Genomic DNA, 19706 nt, shown 5'->3' on the forward strand with positions numbered 1-19706 from the left:
GGTTTTACAAGCGGTAACATAGAAATACAAAAAATAAATACCAATTCCAGGGCCAAGCCCAGACGACGTATCACAATCGGAAAATACCATAAAACTTACTGGGGTTTTTTACTGGGGTTTTTTGAAATCAGAGCTTTAAGACGGTGCCCCATGCAACACGTATTGTCTTCAAAAAGGTCCCAACTCCTCTCGAAAACTCGCCCTTAAGGATCCCAACCTGTCTGTAGAAACCTTGTGAACTACCCTCCTCAGTTGCAACAAATGACATTCACAATTCTTTTTGGAAAAATATATAAATCTCTATGTTTTATTGCAAAATTATTTGCAACCGAGGGTAGTTCACAAGGTTTCTAACCAGACAGGTTGGGATCCTTAAGGGTGAGTTTTCGAGAGGAGTTAGGACCTTTTTGTAGACAATACGTATAACAATCGGGAACATCCTTACAATCAAATTTTACATATTGGTTAGGGTTCCATTTTATCTGTTGGTTAATACACGAGATGCCATGGGCAACTTGTTTTGGCCAGTTCGGTTTCCATGGTAAGAGGTATGTTTTACTAGCAATATTGTATATTGTTCTATTTTCTGTTTTTTTCCTAGAGTTACTTTTTCTGAGCTGTTGTCCCTGGTATTTTTTTCCCAGCTTCCTCAGGTGCTATTCCGTTGATCTGTTTGTGGTACTTTGGCATTCCTTTAGGTCAGGTACGTGCACCTCCTTATCTTCCTCTGTGTCTACCTTTACTGGATACTTTCCTTTTTGGTGACATTGGCTGTTTATTCTGCATTCTTTCTATTCACAGACATTGCCCTGGTGATGGACTATGTTGGGTCCTAAATGCATTGGCAGCGTTTGTCTGCCTATTGACTACTGAAGATGCTTTCATCACTTTAAATTGATGATCATTGGAATTCTTTTAATTACTGTGTTCTATATGAGTACACACTCTGATACATTTAAGGTATCCGTGGCTACGTGGGGGCAGCCATAACTGGAACCTATCATGTCAGTCTTCTTTGTGCATATAGATACAACCAAGGTGCATGTGTGGGTTGAGGGATAGCCCCCTATAACTTTAAGATAAAATCTTATGAGCATATTTCTGGCATTTCTCTTAAGAGGTGTTGCCCCCTCTTCCTTTTTGTATTTATAGTTGTAACACAATGCCTGAATATGTGCCACTGTGCAGTGCTTCTTTGCGCTCTGTTTGTTGGTTTAATCTTTATAACAACCTTTAAAAAGGCCCACCAAAAATCTGTAAATGCCCACTGAGCAGCGATTGTGTGGGCATTTCCAGATGTGAATGTAGCAGCTAAGCAGCAGGGTTTGCCCTCTGGCTCCTCAGTGCATTTCAGGAATTATGAGGTTCTCCCTGCTTCCTGGTTCCTGTCTGTGTGGAGCATCGTAGCAGGATGCCTAGAGAGTAGTTGCGTAGGTGGCATGGTGTCGGGTATGGAAGCAAATCCTGTCTGGGTGCATGCATTTGTGCAAGGATTATATGTAGGTATGAATGTAAGTGTGCATGTATGCGAGGGAGTGGCTGTGTATGTGTGCATACGTGTGCATGCAATGAAATAGCTGTGAAAGTGCGTGTGTATGAATTCATTCAGTGTGAATGGTGTGCATGGGTATGAGTGCATGTGTGAATGAGAATGCAGTGTGAATGTTCTGGGTGCTGGTGCGCATGACAGAGAAGCTGTATGGATGGGTGTGTGACTGGTGGGTTAATGTGTATGAATGTGTGTGTGTGTGTGTGTCATGTGCGTATGAAAGGCTGGCGCCTGGAAGGGGGATGAACATTTTTTGACAGGGGCATGACATGGTTTACTGGCATGGGCAACGCCAAGCCAACCTTATGGGTGTTATTACATGGAGGAGGGGTTGGGTTGGAGGTAGGATATTATTATTATAATGGGGCTTGCAGCCTGGATCATTTCATACTGTGACTTGGAATTTGGTACTCGCATTAAGGGCATGGCCAACATGATGATGCGTTCTTTTACATGGGGAGGTGATGGCATGGAGTTGATTTTTTTTACTTGTTTCAAGGTCAAAATGAGTATTTACATAGGAGGCATTTTTTGCAGCCCACTAGGTAATGTTTTCTTAATGTGACATGTTTTTTTAAAAAAATGGGTTACGCCTGTACTACACAGAAAGAGTGGTAGCAATGGCTGAGCAGCCAGACATATCTCAAGAGCAAATGAGCAGTAGTGGAGATTACGCAAAGGACTACAATTACTGTGACTCAAGCAAACACTGGCTCAAGGTTTCTGGTTAAAATATAGAAGTTGAAATCGCTGCATCAGCCATCTTCCTCTCTGCTTCTCTTCGGTTCTTTGCAGTTCCAGTGGCGACTGACTTCCAGCCCAAGAGTCCTGCCTTTTATGCCAAAATCCCCCATTCACACAGCCTGGCTGTCAATCACTCAGCAGGGGGGTTGTCCGGGCCGGACAACCACCTCACCCAATCGACACAAAGTGCAACTTGGGTCTCCAAGGAGACCCTGTGCAGGGGGTGACTAAACCCCTCCCGCACATTCAGCCCACCTAGACACCCAGACGCCAAAGGAGGGCTTCTGGACAGAAGCCCGCCAAAGGTCGGCGAACAAAGAAGGCAAACTTGGTTTGGCTCGAAAAGTAAAACACAAGAAGGACTAACAAAAAGAAATGGCGTCTAAACCCGACCAGAGCAAAAATAAAAAGTATTTGGTCAAGCAGATTAAGTTCGAGGGTAATGTAATAGCCTAGAACAGTACCATGTTTATATAGTATAATCGCGGTAGAAAAGGTAGGGTAGATACCACTACCACCAGGCAACTCTAAATGTTAAGAGAGCCAAACAAAGCTCAGAGAGGCACAGACAAAAAGGGGTAGGAATTAACCCTTTCCAATACTCCATGTAAGATGGGGTGTACTGGGTATGTAGTTTAAAGTGACTATCTAAAGTTAATGGCAACTTTACCAGTTTCTGGGGGACAGTAGTCAGCCCCAGAAAAATTGAGTCAGTGGGAAGTCTCAAAGACAATGCACTGAAGGTGCTGTGTAACGCACAAAAGTGGGGCTCCTGCAGTGGTGTGGCTCCAGAGCCCAAGATCACACAAAAAGTAGAAATACACATGGCAAAACACATGTAAGAGCGGGAAAAAGGCTCACACTCTTACCCGGTGGAAAAAATAAACCCCTGAAATCCAGCAAAGCTGCTGAGGGACTCATTAGGTGAGGGAAATTAGCCATAAATGAGAATTCTCTCTATTAGCCAACAGGAATATATTCTTACGTGGGGATACTGGCTTATATTGGGTGAGCGGAATTAACTTATTTTGTTATAGTATCATTATTGGGATTATGGGTTCAACATACATGACTATGTTTTATGTGAGAATACTGGTAAATATATGTGCAACAGCATGGACATGTATACTGGCATACTGTGGGCAAAAGCATATGCATAAGGAAAATGCCTTGTAAAATGCTCCTGTGCTTTGTTGGTGAGTTGGTCATGTCTTACTCTTCAAAACCCATTGTAAACTGTATCCTAATTTGTCACAGAAAGTGTATTGTAAAATTCACAATTTGAACCCATTATTAAAAAAAATAAAAAAAATGATTGGGCAAAATTCCCACGAAACCCACCTTGCTTTCCACAGTACTCCTGGTCGCTACTGCTAGGGTGACCAGCATTTTTTTTTTAAACCGGGACAGGCCATATACATAGAAGTAGGACTATAATAAAACTGTAGTCGTACTTCTATGTCACTGGCCTGTTGCGACAGGGCAGGGAGGGTGTGTGCTCCCATTCACACTCCTTTCATTGGAGGAGAGTGCCGGGGAGGGCAAGCGGGAGGAAAAGGGGGGGTGAAAGGATTCATGCCCCCATTTACATGATGGAAGAGTCGGGATTTCAAAATCTGGTCCCGGCAAAAACCGGGACCGTAGCCAGCCAGCCTTCCAATCCCGGGGGTTTTGAAAATGAAAAAACTCCCGGGAACCTGAGACCGAGGGTGAAAACCGTGACGTCTGGTCACCGTAGTTACTGCACATTCGTCCAGGGACAATACACACATCCAACCCTTCCCTCTGCGGGCTCCCACTTGGGTGAGATCAACTATGTTGGTTTAAGGGCCCAATTGTCAGACATCCTGGCTACGCCTATATTAGCGTAGGTTCTGCTACTTACCCGCCTAACATGCCAGCCACAACGACAAAGCCAATAGCCATGGGGGCCAGGCCCGTCCTGGTATGGCGCTCCACGGCCACCATCAACACGACCAGGATGAGGGTGGAGGAGAAGATTATTTCTGTGCCGAGCGCCGAGCCAATGCTGCTTCCTGGTCCAACTGAGCAAGCAGCCCAAGAGTTGTTGTTAATTGGCGCTCCCTGTCCATTCAACAGCTGAAATCAAAGGAACAAGCCATCAACCTCTTTTATCACCTGATCATTGACATACGCGATCATTACTTTTTTTACTTTTTCAGAAAAGTGTACATTGAAAAGCATATGTATTCAGGGCACAACGATGCACAACTACTCCAGGGTATCATGCAAAAAAGTGAAGAGCCTGGCCCCGCTGCAGAGCAAGCGTCATCAAACTGTCTTCATTATGCGTCCATATGCTTCAGTGGGGCCACCATTTCATTTTTTGTTTTAAACTAGGTTTTCATATATTGATAATGTTTTACAACAAAGTATACGAATCAACTACTGTCTAGTCAGATATAACAACTATTAAAATATACAAAATGAAAAACACACTGGCATAATTATGTGTGAGACAGATGTGTTTGTAAGAATTGCTACATGGGGTACTTACAGATACCACGTGTGGTAATTTTTGAAGCATGCCTAATTACAAGGAACTCTTTGGGTTAGTGGTAATGGATGCATATTTCTAGAATTATCAATCTGTTTGCATTGTGTTTCTATTTAAAAAAATATATATATTCACCCTCATTTTGAGGATGGACACGGATTATATACAGAATACACTGTCACTGTACAATCTTATGAACATGCACTGCAGGGTCAGCCTTGACCCTGTTGTGCATTGTACTACAAAGGTGCTGTGTGGCTGCACACCCGTTTTGGAAAGGACTTCCCACCCGTTTTGGAACGGAGGGAGGGTCAGGAGGGAGGGTCTTCCCACACTCCTAGGCGATACCGAATGAGAAGTAAACTGTAAAAGAGCAGCTCCAGGGAGCAGGGAGAGGGGGGTTGCACATAGAGGAGTGTGTGTGATCACCTTAGTGCATACATTACAAAATATATGGTGGATGCGGGTGTGAAAGCCATCGTGGCGAGCGCCAGCCATCTTGAAATTTAGGTCCAAGCGTGGTGAACAGCATTTTATGTTTTAGTATTAGATCCCTTGCATGAACGCGAACATCACCCCCCACCCCTATCAGGTCTCGCAGAGTCCATGAAATAGTCCATTGCTGTAAAAAAGTTACAGGCCCTCACACCCTGGAAAGAATGCACCCTGCAAGGTCATGAGAAGGGAGCAGAGAGCCTCTTGGCAGTACCATCCAATGGGACGATAGCAAGGCCCTCATTCCCCCAAACAATCCCCACAGGAGAATCACAGCTCTGGCATGCTTTCATCCCATGACCCACACATGCCACAGCCCCATCCAAACCCAGATCACCAACCATAAGACATTTACACCCCTCGATTGATCACTAAGATCAGAAGGCAAGACTATTGCACCTTCAGAAATGGGCCACATGATTTGTTCAGCGAGGTGCAGGGTAGCATCACAATTATAGCCTAAAAATAAGGTGGAGGACGTTGGGAGTTGCTAATCTGTCTCGGAGCGAGTGAAGCATGTGAGCTAGTGTGACCTCAGCTCTCCCGCCAAGCCCATCCCTGTATCTGCCAGGTGCTTGTTACAACAATAAAATAACATTGTTTATGTTAGCAGCTAATTAATTTTTAGGTTTACTTCACTTCGGATAACGAGCCCAGCAGTGCTCACGTGGACGGAGACAGACAGATGAAGATGTACCAATGGCCTGGAATCCTCTAAGTAGCTGGCCCTTCATGTATAGGGCCCTTCCAATTAGAATTGTGGAATTGTACCATATATAATTACGTCATCAGTGACGTTGTTTGTGCTTATAACAGATTCAGTCCGGTTTTCACTGTGCGCTGATCTTGGAGGTGAATATCGGATCGATGTGAGTGCTCGTGTGCTGTTGGTGAGAGTTACGTGTTGTTTGTTTGTTGTTGTGGTGTGGTGAAGTGCATGCTGTTTGCCATGCGAGAGGGTGGTTGTGTGGATTTATTTGTGAGTTAAGTATGCAGAAATTTGAACTTTTGGGTTAGTGGGTTAGATGTTTCTTAGTTGGGATGTGCGCCATGAGGGCAATGCTTATAATACATGTGATGGGAGAAGTGGTGGTCGTGGGATTCCCATAGACCCAGACATGTTTGTGTATGGAATAACTGTGCTTGTGGAGACAGTGCCTCAGATTGGCAAAGGGTGTTGGGGAGTGCCCACAGATTTCATTTTTCACCCTGTCGTGTCCCCTGAGTTTGTGGCAGGTGCAATACTTTCCCTAGATTGTTAAGGATTGGTGATTTTGACAAAACTGGTTGTTGTGATAGGGACTGACCAGGACAGGTGTGAATGGTGCACAGTACTCTGCATTGACCCCACGGTACCTCTGAAGAGGGTGACTGGCACAGAATTTTTTGAGCACAAGCCGGATGATGGAGAAATAGTGCTAGCAATCTGTATCCCCTTCAAAATAATGGTGCAGTACCAGCAGGTCCATTCTATTTTGTCTAGTGCCTTCTGCACTTCTTTCGCTAAGTCCCTTTTGATAACAAAGTAGAAAAGAGGAGATGATCGGTCCCACTGGTCTCCCGTCTTTGCCCTTTGAGAAAAGGGATACACTTGAATAGGTTGGGATGTTCACCCAAGCACTCTCCTTTCACCCTACTACCCTCTGTGTTTACGTGTAGTTAAAAAACACACAATCTCTCGTACTCAGTTCTAGCAAACTCTTGGTTCTTTTATAAGGTTGCAAAGGTCAACATAAAAGGGGTACGAGAAAAATAGCATCCATTGGTCATACAAAAAAACAATACACCAATATACAAGTTTGATAATACAATGGTTTGTGTAAGGAAAGGAGTAAGTGGCCTTTCTGTCAGTGTTGTGATGATAGTATTATACAAAAAACAAATAAACATTTCTGACAAAAAACATAATGAATAATACAAATAATTTTTCTTTCAGGAAAAACAGTAATTTGAACAATGCATCTACACCCGGGTGTTTAAGCCGTCTATGTGGGCTTGTTGTGCCTCATATTTTTACGGCCTTCTACGGGACGGGATGCTGTATGAACGTAAAATTTGTGCTGTGGGGGGGAAGGGAGAATATAGTCAGGGGAGTGCTGGAGTTAGCGTTGATTCATACTGATTTAATCATTGACTGTGTCGTGCTAGTTAGAACACAGCTTACCTATGGGAAAATTATGGCCACAAGCACTCTGGCGGGGGTCCAATCTCGTCTGTATGGGGCCCCGTGGGGTTCTATGATTGGAATAAGCAGAGGAGAGGCGATATTTGATTACTTACGCCTCCTTCAAAGGGTTCTGTTCTAGTGCACCTCAGCTCCGGGCTATGTGCACGCTTTGGTAAAGTAACGTAATGATTTAGAAATGTTCTTACCTCTCAGCGGAGGCTTCAGTCTCTTGAGTCTAGAGAATGGTCCACCTTGTCTTGCCCCAAGTTGGTGTCCTAGAGTGAGGAAATATGATTTAATAATGGTGATCTGTAGTCACCGTCCGTGTCTTGCACGGTGTGCAAAAAGTCAGATCCATGCATACCTTGGGAGCTGACGAGCGGCGTTCAGCCAAAGCGAAAACTCACGCGGAATGCTGAGTCACTTTTTGGATGTGGAGACCTGCAAGCACAGTGTTGCTAACGGTGTTGCTAGGCCTCCATGTGCTTTTATATGGGCGGCCATCTTAGAGTGGTAAAGCGTGCCGCGTCGGACAAACAAAGGGGGCTACTAGCCTCCCCAGGGACCCACAGACAATAAAAAACAATGTAGGGTGTAATCCTAAACTGTTGCAGTATTGTGATGTATATTGGGAATTTTTGTATAAATCACGTTGCCATGGCAATCAGACGGTGGATGTTTAGACGTTTCTACCTGGTTGCACAAAAATGTTGTTAACAATGACATGCCAGTTAATACTCATACAGATATGTAGGTCATTTGATCCAGATTTTGCTTTTCGCCTATTTAAAAGGGTCCTGGTCTAATTTATGGTGCCTATTATAAATTCAACAATATCATTAGTTGTCAGAGCAGAGAGCATATTACAAGAACATATCTATTACAGTAATCAATGCTGTTGTGCATGATTGTTGATCCAGACCAGACCGAGACACTTAGCATATCTGTTATTAAGCCGGTCTTGGGTGACATGATATATAAATCACAGATAAATCACAGTGATCAAAAAACACAACAACATATGTTGATGAAGTATGAATGTGGAAAATACAGTCTGATGTACATATTATTGAATGGCAAAGAAGTAATATTACAATCCTGAGTGGACGTCCCTAGATGTCTGGTGGTGAAGTAATGCTACATGAGGAAGCCAAGTTACAAGAAAGACTTCCATTCGACTGAGACATTGAGTCCAGCCTGTACTGTGTTTAGTCTATGTACCCAGCATTGTTCCAATTGGGTCAAAGTTCTCCCCCGGTCTCCCCCCCCCGTTTTGCTGGTGTCACTTTTTGGAGGACAAACCACCTCAAGTCTGTGTCTTTGTGTTTTTTTTGTTGCAAACATGCTCTACCAGAGGTTTATCAGCTACCCTGTTTCTGATACAGGACTGGTGTTCGGAGATACGCATTTTGATAGGACGTATGGTCTTCGCTACATATAGTAGATCACATGGGCATTGGATTATATATATAACAGCCTTCGTGTTGCAGTTCGTATGATCTTTCATAATCCATTTGACTCTCTGATGTTCAAAATATTTCTTTTGTAAAGTCAGGGGGCAGGCTACACAATGTCCACATTTGTAATGCCCTGTGACGGGGGGTAGATTCCATAATGTGTTGTCCGCCGGTGGTGGTGGCTCTATAAAAGTATGCACCAAAGAGTCTTTTAGATTTTTGTTTTTCTTGAAAGCAAAACAAGGAATGTTGTTGAGTGTGCCAGGTTGCTTTACCAAGTGCCAATTCTTCTTAATGGTTTTCTGTATCAACGGGCTTAATGGCCCAAAGGTAGTGAAACAGACTATTCTTTTTAGATCCTTTTTGGGTCTTGTTTCCAAGCAGACTTCTCTTGGTGTGTGTCTTGCCCTTTTGTTAGCCTGGCTGATGGATTTTCTTGGATAGCCTCTTTCAGTCAGTCGGAGCTGTAGGTCTTGGGCATGTTTCTTGTACATGTCGATATCCGTACCATTCCTACGGATGCATAAAAACTGTCCATAAGGAAGGTCGTACTTGAGGCCCATAGGGTGATAACTTTGAAAATGCAGTAAGCTGTTACGATCCGTTGGCTTGCGGAGTAATTCCGTCTTCAAACGATCTCCAGTCTTATATATATGTAGGTCTAGGAAATCGATCTAATGGTGGTCCCATTATATGGTGAATTTTATATGGGGACTTCTTAGATTGATCCAGCGGTGAAAGTTCTGCAGTTCAACGGGTGAGCCTTTCCACATGATGATGACATCATCAATGAATCGTTTCCAAAGGGAAATATTTCCTAGGAACAGGTTTTCTTCTGTGAATACGTTGTATTTCACGTAGTTGGACATGTACAGATTTGCAATGTCGGGGGCAAAAGTGGCCCCCATGCTGACCCCCTTAGTCTGCTTATAGATCTGATCTTGAAAAAGAAAGACGTTTTCAGACATTGCCAGTCTTGTGCACTCCAGGATGAAATCAGTTGGAGTGGAATCGGTGTCCTCCCTGATGTTCAAGATCTCAAGTATAGCTTCCAGGCCTTCTAGTTGTGGGATCGATGTATATAGAGCTTCTACATCCATGATAGTGAGGATGCTGTCGGTGGTTAAGCTGATTTCGTCCAGAAGGTTTATTGTGCAGGTTGTATCTTTCAGGTATGATGGCATCTTGGTCACAAATGGTTTCAAAAAGAAATCTGTATAGAGTGTTTTTATGCATTTTGGGTAGAATGTAAAACGCATTAAGAAGAATTGGCACTTGGTAAAGCAACCTGGCACACTCAACAACATTCCTTGATTTGCTTTCAAGAAAAACAAAAATCTAAAAGACTCTTTAGTGCATACTTTTATAGAGCCACCACCACCGGCGGACAACACATTATGGAATCTTCCCCCCGTCACGGGGCATTACAAATGTGGACATTGTGTAGCCTGCCCCCTGACTTTACAAAAGAAATCTTTTGAACATCAAACAGTCAAATGGATTATGAAAGATCATACGAACTGCAACACAAAGGGCATTATATATATAATCCAATGCCCATGTGATCTACTATATTTACGGAAGACCATACGTCCTATCAAAATGTGTATCTACGAACACCGGTCCTGTATCAGAAACAGGGTAGCTGATAAACCCCTGGTTGAGCATTTTTGCAAAAAAAACCACAAAGTCACAGACTTGAGGTGGTTTGTCCTCCAAAAAGGGACACCAGCAAAACGGGGGGGGTGACCTGGGGAGAACTTTGACCCAATTGGAACAACGCTGGGTACATAGACTAAACACAGTACAGGCTGGACCCAATGTCTCAGTTGAATGTAAGTCTTTCTTGTAACTTGGCTTCCTCATGTAGCGTTACTTCACCACCCAAGATCTAGGGAGGCCAATCAGGATTGTAATATCACTTCTTTGCCATTCAATAATATGTACATCAGACTGTGTTTTCCACATTCATACTTCACCAACATATGTTGCTGTGTTTTTTGATCGCTGTGATTTATCTGTGATTTATCTATCATGTCACCCAAGACCGGCTTAATAACAGATATGGTAAGTGTCTCGGTCTGGTCTGGATCAACAATCATGCACAACGGCATTGATTACTGTAATAGATATGTTCTTGTAATATGCTCTCTGCTCTGACAACTAATGATATTGTTGAATTTATAATAGGCACCATAAATCAGACCAGGACCCTTTTGAATAGGTGAAAAGCAAAATCTGGATCAAATGACCTAAATATCTGTATGAGTATTAACTGGCATGTTATTGTTAACAACATTTTTGTGCAACCAGGTAGAAACGTCTAAACGGATTTATACAAAAATTCCCAATATACATCACAATACTGCAACAGTTTAGGATTACACCCTAAATTGTTTTTTATTGTCTGTGGGTCCCTGGGGAGGCTACTAGCCCCCTTTGTTTGTCCGACACGGCACGCTTTACCACTCTAAGATGGCCGCCCATATAAAAACACATGGAGACCTAGCAACAGCGTTAGCAACGCTGTGCTTCCAGGTCTCCACATCCAAAAAATGACTCAGCATTCCGCGTGAGTTTTCGCTTCGGTTGAACTCCGCTCATCGGCTCCCAAGGTACGCATGGATCTGACTTTTTGCACACCGTGCAAGACACAGAGACACAGACGGTGACTACAGATCAACATTATTAAATCATATGTCCTTACTCTAGGACACCAACTTGGGGCAAGACAAGGTGGACCATTCTCTAGACTCAAGAGACTGAAGCCTAAATTGAGAGGTAAGAAAATGTCTAAATCATTACGTTACTTTACCAAAGCATGCACACGGCCCTGAGCTTATGTGCACTGGAACAGAACCCTTGCAAGGAGGCGTAATTAATCAAATATCGCCACTCCTCTGCTTACTCCAATCATAGAATCCCACGGGGACCCTTACAGACGAGATTGGACCCCCGCCAGAGTGCCTGTGGCCATAATTTTCCCATAGGTAAGCTGTGTTCTAACTAGCACGACACAGTCCATGATTAATTCAGTATGAATCAACGCTAACTCCAGCACTCCCCTGACTATATTCTCCCTCCCCCCCACACAGCACGAATATTACGTTCATACAGCATCCCGTCCTGAAGAAGGCCGTAAAAAGATGAGGCAAAACAAGCCCACATAGACGGCTATAATACCCCGGTGTACACGCATTGTTCAAATTACTGTTTTTCCTGAAAGACACATTATTTGTATTATCCATTATGTTTTTTTGTCATAAATGTTTATTTGTTTTTTGTATAAAACTGTCATCACAACACTGACAGTAAAGGTCACTTACTCCTTTCCTTACACAAACCATTGTATTATCAAACTTGTACATTGGTGTATTGTTTTTTTGTATGACCAATGGATGCTATTTTTCTCGTACCCCTTTTATGTTGATCTTTGCAACTTTATAAAAGAACCAAGAGTTTGCCAGAACTGAGTACGAGAGCTTTTGTTTTTTACCTACACGTAAACACAGAGGGGAGTAGGGTGAAAGGAGAGTGCTTGGGTGAACATCCCGACCTATTCAAGTGTATCCCTTTTCTCAATGTTTAGCCCTCCTGGGCAGAATAGGTTCCAAACCAGGAGCCCCTTTTTTTGAGCCCCGTATTTGCCCTCCACATCCCCTGAACCGTAATAATGTACTGCGCAGGGACTTCATCATCACCCATAGCATATTACATAATCGACTGTATGTCTGGCCTGTCAGGGTAAGTGCACCGAAACACGCTCCACACCTGTGCTCTGATGTTATTGAATGGTGTGCCGTCATGCGCATCGTAGTCTCACCTCACTCCTGGGTATCCTGCTTTAATCCACACCTCCCCATCCTGGTCTCCCACTATCGCTATTAATAAACTTTTCATGTCACCCATGGCAAGGGGTACACCTGCAGTTTGCAGTACCAGAAGGTCCAGTGCCCCATGATGACCCTTGCAGCCCCACCCCAGTTCATTGATGCTGATTTAGAGCAGGTGCCTGCAGGACTGTGGACAACTAACGCAATGACATAGGGCTCCTACAAGGAGTGACCCCAGTGCACATAAAATTGAAACCAGGAGCAGTATTAACCTGAGTGAAACAATTTCCTCTTTCCAGGGAGTCAGAGGAGGGAATTAAGTATACCATCAGTGCTCCACTCAACCAAGGGATAATTGTACCATTTACCTTCACATGCAACACGGCTATATAAACTATACAAATGGCAAAGGGGGCAATTGGAGAATGATTCAGGATTTGTGACCCTCTAAATGATGCTGTACAGCAAGAGCGTCCTGTGGTTTCTAACTCTGCCACGATCTTGTGTAACATCTTCAAAGAGGCAACATATTTCACAGTGGTTGCCCTCAAAAATGCATTTTTCTCCTTACCACTGCACCCAGACTCACAATACTTCACTGCTTTTAAACATAGGGGAATGAGGTTCAAAAACACACAAGATTACCTCAAGGGTACTGTGAAAGCTCCAACATTTTCAATACAATACTGCACAGAGAGTTTGGCAACATCCAAGTGTCTAACACGATTATTCAGCACGTTGACGACTTGCTAGTGTGCAGCGACACAGAGCAACACTGCAGACAAGACTCGATTACACTTTTATAGCTCCTAGCACGCAAGGGATATAAAGTTGACAAGGCGAGAATTACAGTACAGTCTACAAGGGGTTTTATATCAAGGACAGTTAATATCAGCAGATGGCAAAAGAATAATACCAGATTGCAGTGCCTCGGTGCATGCCACCCCACAGCCCATGACAATAAATGAAATGCAAATGTTCCTTGGATTGTGTAATTACTGCAGGACATGGGTCCGATATTATGCAGCATACACAAGGCCGCTCTTACAGAGCCTCAAAGAAGCACAAAAGAGTGACAGTAAAGTGGTATAGACTGATGAAAGGTTACAGAGGTTCAATGATCTTAAAGAAGTACTTTCAACTGCCCCAGTGCTATCGACCTAAGATTATACACAGGAATTCGACTTATTCTTCCACTCTAACGGCCAGATCATGACTGATGTGTTGACACAATAGAGCACAATGGATCACAAGCCACTGGCCTATTATAGTGGCACACTCAACTCAGAAATTTCCATGGCAGTTCACTTGTGAACCGCCACTTGCGACAGCAGCATTTGCAATCGAGAAAAGTTTCACAATTGTGATGGGCTGTTCTATTACACTCTACGTGGAACATGCGATCTTTGCCATTTTAGAGAGATCAAAATCTACCTTGACTACCCGAAGAACATCTGCCTATGAAATAATTCTGTCCAGCACAAATGTTAACATTGTACAGTGTAAAACAGTGAACCCACAACATTCATAACAGAAATGTGCACTGATGAGGATTTGGCCAGACATGATTGTGTAACATACGCGGGGGAGGAGCATGACATCCCCAAGGCAAAAGACTGGCCACACGAGGGGGGGTCCTCTTCATTGATGGGTCAGTGACAATTGACCAGGACACAGGTCTCAGACATACTGGTGCTACGGTGATGTGGATAGTGGACAGAGACATTGCGTCTAAAAAGAACACCAATGAATTATTCTGCGTAGGCAGTGGAACTCATTGCACTCATTGAAGCGCTACAGTCATCACAAGGGTGTCATGTGACTATTCATTCTGACTCGGCATACGTCACCATGACAGTGCATGCCGGTCTTTCGCGATGGAAAAGAAGGGGCATCAGGATGGCAGATGGGTCCCTGGTACAGCATGCTGCGTTATTAGATAAGCTCATTTGTGCACTTTCGCAGCCTTCTGTATTGGTGGCTTTATAAATGTGCCACCCATACTAACAACACTGACAAAGTGTCACTTGCAAACACGGCTGCAGACACTGCAGCATATCTCCCAGTGTCATGATGCCTACCCCCGTGGACCCAGACCAAGTCCAGCAACCCCGGAAGCAGGCATCAAGTTACCCCAAGCAAGCCCAACAAACAACCCCCGCTAGGGGCTATTTGGGTGCAGTCCTGGTGCCTATGGTGCCAGGCTCATATGGAGGGTCAGTCCTGGCACCATAGGCGCCATGCTCATAGATTAAGACTTACCTGATGCAGACCATGCTGCAAACTTACCTGATGCAGACCATGCTGCAAGAGCTCCAAGCCAAACGAGGCTTGGAAGGGACTATTTTACCTAGGGACTATTTTTTTACTCGGGTGGGGCTGGGGAGGAATACTTACCTGGGACTACTTTGGCGCCTATTTAAACCACGCTCGAAGAGCAGCAGACGCTTCGCGTTATTCTGCATCCAGCAGCGTAACGCTCACGATGCCTGCAAGTCTGCATCCAGTCATCTGCCACGCCCGCCTCGAGTTTGGAGCTCCTAGAAAAAGGGAGAAAGAAGGAGAAAAGGTTAGAATAAGAGCAATACCTTTGATCCTTACCTAAATTCCTGATCCATCGCGCCTTCGAGCTGGAAGAAAGAAGTTATTTTATGTGCGTCGCCTTGCCTGCTGCAGCGCCGCGCTGAACTCACCGGCCTTCGCAGCATCTTCACATTTCACCGCATCCTCCTGCATGTTACCGCCGCACTCCGGCACCTAAGGAGAAGACAAGAACAGCAAGGTGAGCCAAGGGAATACACAGAGGAATACCCCCCATAGACTTACCTGATTTTACCACCGGGGGTACTATTCTTCTTCACGGGTCAGCGCAGCTTCCACTGCATCCTAGCCGAACCCCGGCCCCTAAGGGGAAACAAAAGCAAGGTGAAATAAGGGACTAACAAGGGGAACCCTTCTCACCACAAAAGACTTAAATGATTTTACCGCCGGAGGCATTATTCCCCGAGACTTCATACTTTCTCTCAGCGCCTGAATAAGGGAGAAAGCAACAGGTTACATATGGACATTATTTTATCGAACTGTGTTGGATAATGCAAAAACATTACCGGTTGCCACGAGGAACTCTCCAGTAGGGTCAAGCTGCAACCTGCAAGGAATCGGACAAGAGTGAAAGTCAGGCATTTGAACTCTTACGAACTACATACTTACGGCGTCTTGCCGAGAATATCAGAGTCAATATTGTCCTGGAACTCACCAATTCCTTCGAGCCAGTGAAGCAACTGGTTATATACAGGCGCCACTGCGCTCAATCCAGGGTGGAGAGCTCATCTTTTCAAATCATCAGGTGAGACCATAAGAGGGAACATCCAAGGTGATCAGTGGGGAGAACAGTGGGGTGGGGGGATTTACGCTCAACTCCACGGGTGCTTAATTCCCTTTCTCCACTTGCAGAAGAATATTCCTACGGACGAAGCAAATGAAGCTAGGTGGGCCAGTCCAGTCCGTCATCTCGGCCCTACACGTCACATTGGTGGAGACCGCAGCAGTCCAGTCCAGATCGATGCCTCTGTGGGAGCCAGGTGAGCGTAACAGAACGCAAAGCCTACCCACAAATTCCCACCCAGGTGTTATGGATACCTCAGAGACTGACTAATTGGCCCAATTACTAGGGGAACTGAGGGCTGAAGTGCATTCCGCCCGTCAAGAAACCAATGCTCTTAGGAGAGAACTGATGTTATCAAAGGAGCAAACTGATGATCTTGCTAGGCAACTATTGCAAAGCCAGGCTGGACAAGCACCCCTACCTGATTCCGGGGGAAATCCAGCTCCTGTGTTATCGAGTAGCCCTGTGCAAATAAACCTACCAGGACATATTCCATTAGCTCCACCCGAACGCTTTGCCGGAGATCCCAAAAGGTTTGCCGTGTTTATGAACCAATGCTGCTTGCACTTTTTATGCACACCTGGAGCCTTCCCAAACGATCAAGCCAAGTTAGCTTTTGTATTGTCATATCTCAGCGGCAGTGCAGCTGATTGGTCAATTCCACTAGTTACTCAGGATGACCCAATTCTTCGGGATTTTCAGGGCTTTCAAACTAGCATGGAAAGACTATTTGCCCGGCACTCCCAAGGACAGGCCCTGGATAACGAACTTTTGTCCCTATGACAGGGTAACCAGGACCTTCTATCTTACATCGCAACCTTTAATAGGTTAATAGTGGAAACTGGATGGCCTTAGGTAAAACGAATCACGTTATTTCATCGAGGGCTTCGAGGACAACTCAAGGATGTCTTGGCTCAAGTCGTGAACCCACCTCAAGACTGCACTGAATATATAAACTTAGTGGTCCAGTTAGATCACAGACTTCAGAACAGAAAGGCTGATCGAGCCAAGTTTGAGAATCGGGTGTTGGTCAAAACCCACGCTAACCCCAAAGGAGCAGATGCTTCAGAACCCATGCAAAACGGAGGGGTTAAAGGACCCTTAACCCAGAAGGAAAGAGAAAGGAGACGGCAAATGCTTTTGTGTCTATATTGTGGAATTTCTGGACATTTTCTATGGGTGTTGCCCTGTAAAACCACCCAAGAAGGTGGTAGGAGCTGCTGATAAAAGCCATATGAGTCAGACTCGGGAAACAACCACGCCCGACAAGCGTAGAGGTCTGTTTGCCGAGCTTGAAGAGGGATACTCAGACCTCGCATTTCATCATACCAATGGTCCTCGTAGATCCAGGGCAACCATTGCGTATGCACGCAGTAAGGGCATACATTGATAGCGGGGCCATAGGAAACTATGTGGACTATGAATTGGCTTCCAGGATGAATCTACCTCTCTGCCAAAAAACCACCTCAGATGTCATCACCACAGTCGATGGAACTGAAATTGCCTCTGGGACTGTAACTCACTCCACCGCAGAGATGACACTATTGGGTCAGGATGGGCATCGAGAGACTATTGTGTTTGATCTAATCAAAGCCCCACAGTTCCAAATAATACTGGGGATAGCTTGGTTGGAAACACATAATCCTTGTATTGATTGGCGAGAGAAGAGAATAACCTTCCCGGATTGTGCACAAACCTGTTACCCAAAGAATAATCCGAACGCAGGCCTGGCCACAGTAACCACAGCAGTCATGCAACTACCTCCAGAATACCAAGAATTCCAGGATGTCTTCCAAAAGGAACAGGCAGACACCTTACCTCCTCACAGATCGTACGATTGTCAAATCGATCTCATACCTGGTGCACAACCCCTTTGTAGCAGGATCTATGCCCTTACGAAACCTGAGAACCTTCACCTATGACAATACTTAGACCAGTACCTTGCCAATGGCTTTATTCGCCCATCCAAGTCCCCTGCATCTTCAGCTTTGTTCTTCGTACCCAAAAAGGAAGGTGACCTCAGAACGTGCATAGACTACCGTGCATTGAACCAGATAACTGTTAAGAACCGATACCCGTTGCCTCTGATCCCTGAACTACTAGACCAAGTGAAGGATGCTTGTATATACACTAAATTAGATCTCCGGGGGGCATACCATCTGGTACGTGTAAAAGAGGACGACGAATGGAAGACTGCTTTCCGCACTAAGTATGGGTTATTCGAATACCAGGTGATGCCTTTCGGGTTGTGCAATGCACCAGCAGCCTTCCAATACTTCATGAACGATGTCCTTCGTGAACTCATTGACGTTTGTGTTGTCGTGTATATCAATGATATTCTAGTATACTCCTCTTCAGTATCTGACCATGTGAAGCACGTCCGAGCAATCCTTGAGAAATTGCGCTAGCGCAAACTATATGCAAAACTAGAAAAATGTGTTTTTCATGCCACAGAAGTTGAATTCCTTGGTTTTATCCTGACCCCAAAGGGAGTCCGAATGGACTCACGAAAGGTGGACGCAATCCTTAAGTGGCCATCACCAAGTTCAGTTAAAGGAGTACAAAGCATGCTCGGCTTTGCCAATTTCTACCGCAGATTCATCCCAGATTTTTCACATGTCGTACATCCCATCACAGCACTCTTGCGAAAAAATAAACGCTTTATGTCGACTGAAGAAGCTGAAAATGTCTTCCAAGAGCTGAAAGCGAAATTCACATCTGCACCTGTGTTAAAGCACCCGCGCCCTGAACTTCCATACATAGTGGAAACTGATGCATCCAGTCTAGCCATGGGAGCTGTCCTGTCTCAAAAAGACCCTGAAACTGGCCAGCTTCACCCAGTAGCATTTTGGTCCAGAAAGTTCTCGGCACCCGAGTTAAACTATGCGGTTACCGACAAGGAGTTATTAGCCATTAAATCCACCTTCAAGGCTTGGCGGCACTATCTTCTCGGTGCCAGGCATACCATTACTGTGATCACCGATCACTGGAACTTACAGTATTTAAAAACAGCCAAGGCCCAATCGTCACGTCAACTCCGATGGGCATTGTACTTTGCCGAGTTAGATTTGGTGATAACCTATCCACCAGGTTGTAAGAATGGTAAAGCAGACGCCTTATCCTGAATAGGGATGGGAGAGGCAGAAGTGAACCCGGAACCAGTACCTATAATTTCCGAACAAAGGATTATTGGCATGACTACTCTACAGACACTAGAGGACATTCAGGTAAAGATCCAGCAACTCTTTTCTCCTACAGCCCTGCAGGACTGGGTAAAGAAAGGCCCGGACTACTCTGTCACCAATGATCTGCCTTATTACCAAGGGCGCTATTTCTGCCACACAAGTAACTACAAGAGCTAGTCATTTCCTGTTATCATGATACCCTAATAGAGGGGCACCCAGGTATTGCAAAAACTGAAGCTAAAATTAAAAGACAATTCTGGTGGCCCACCTGGCGAAAGGATATTAAATCATTTGTGATGTCTTGTGGCATTTGCGCCCAAAACAAAAGTCAAAAGAAAAAACCAGCTGGACTCTTACAACCTTTAGACATTCC

General features: G+C 44.6%; 1 protein-coding gene across 1 annotated transcript in view; it reads right to left on the reverse strand.

Annotated features, from left to right (window-relative positions):
* LOC138582871 (aquaporin-8-like) overlaps window positions 1-19706 on the reverse strand; it is a 508777-nt gene that overhangs the window by 128981 nt on the left and 360090 nt on the right. The window contains exon 4 of the mRNA XM_069654561.1: window positions 4179-4393. Coding sequence (XP_069510662.1) covers window positions 4179-4393 — 215 coding nt within the window. The remainder of the gene's footprint in view (window positions 1-4178; window positions 4394-19706) is intronic.

This window comes from Ambystoma mexicanum, chromosome 3q (assembly GCF_040938575.1).
Source record: "Ambystoma mexicanum isolate Mex_15411 chromosome 3q, UKY_AmexF1_1, whole genome shotgun sequence".
NCBI lineage: Eukaryota > Metazoa > Chordata > Amphibia > Caudata > Ambystomatidae > Ambystoma > Ambystoma mexicanum.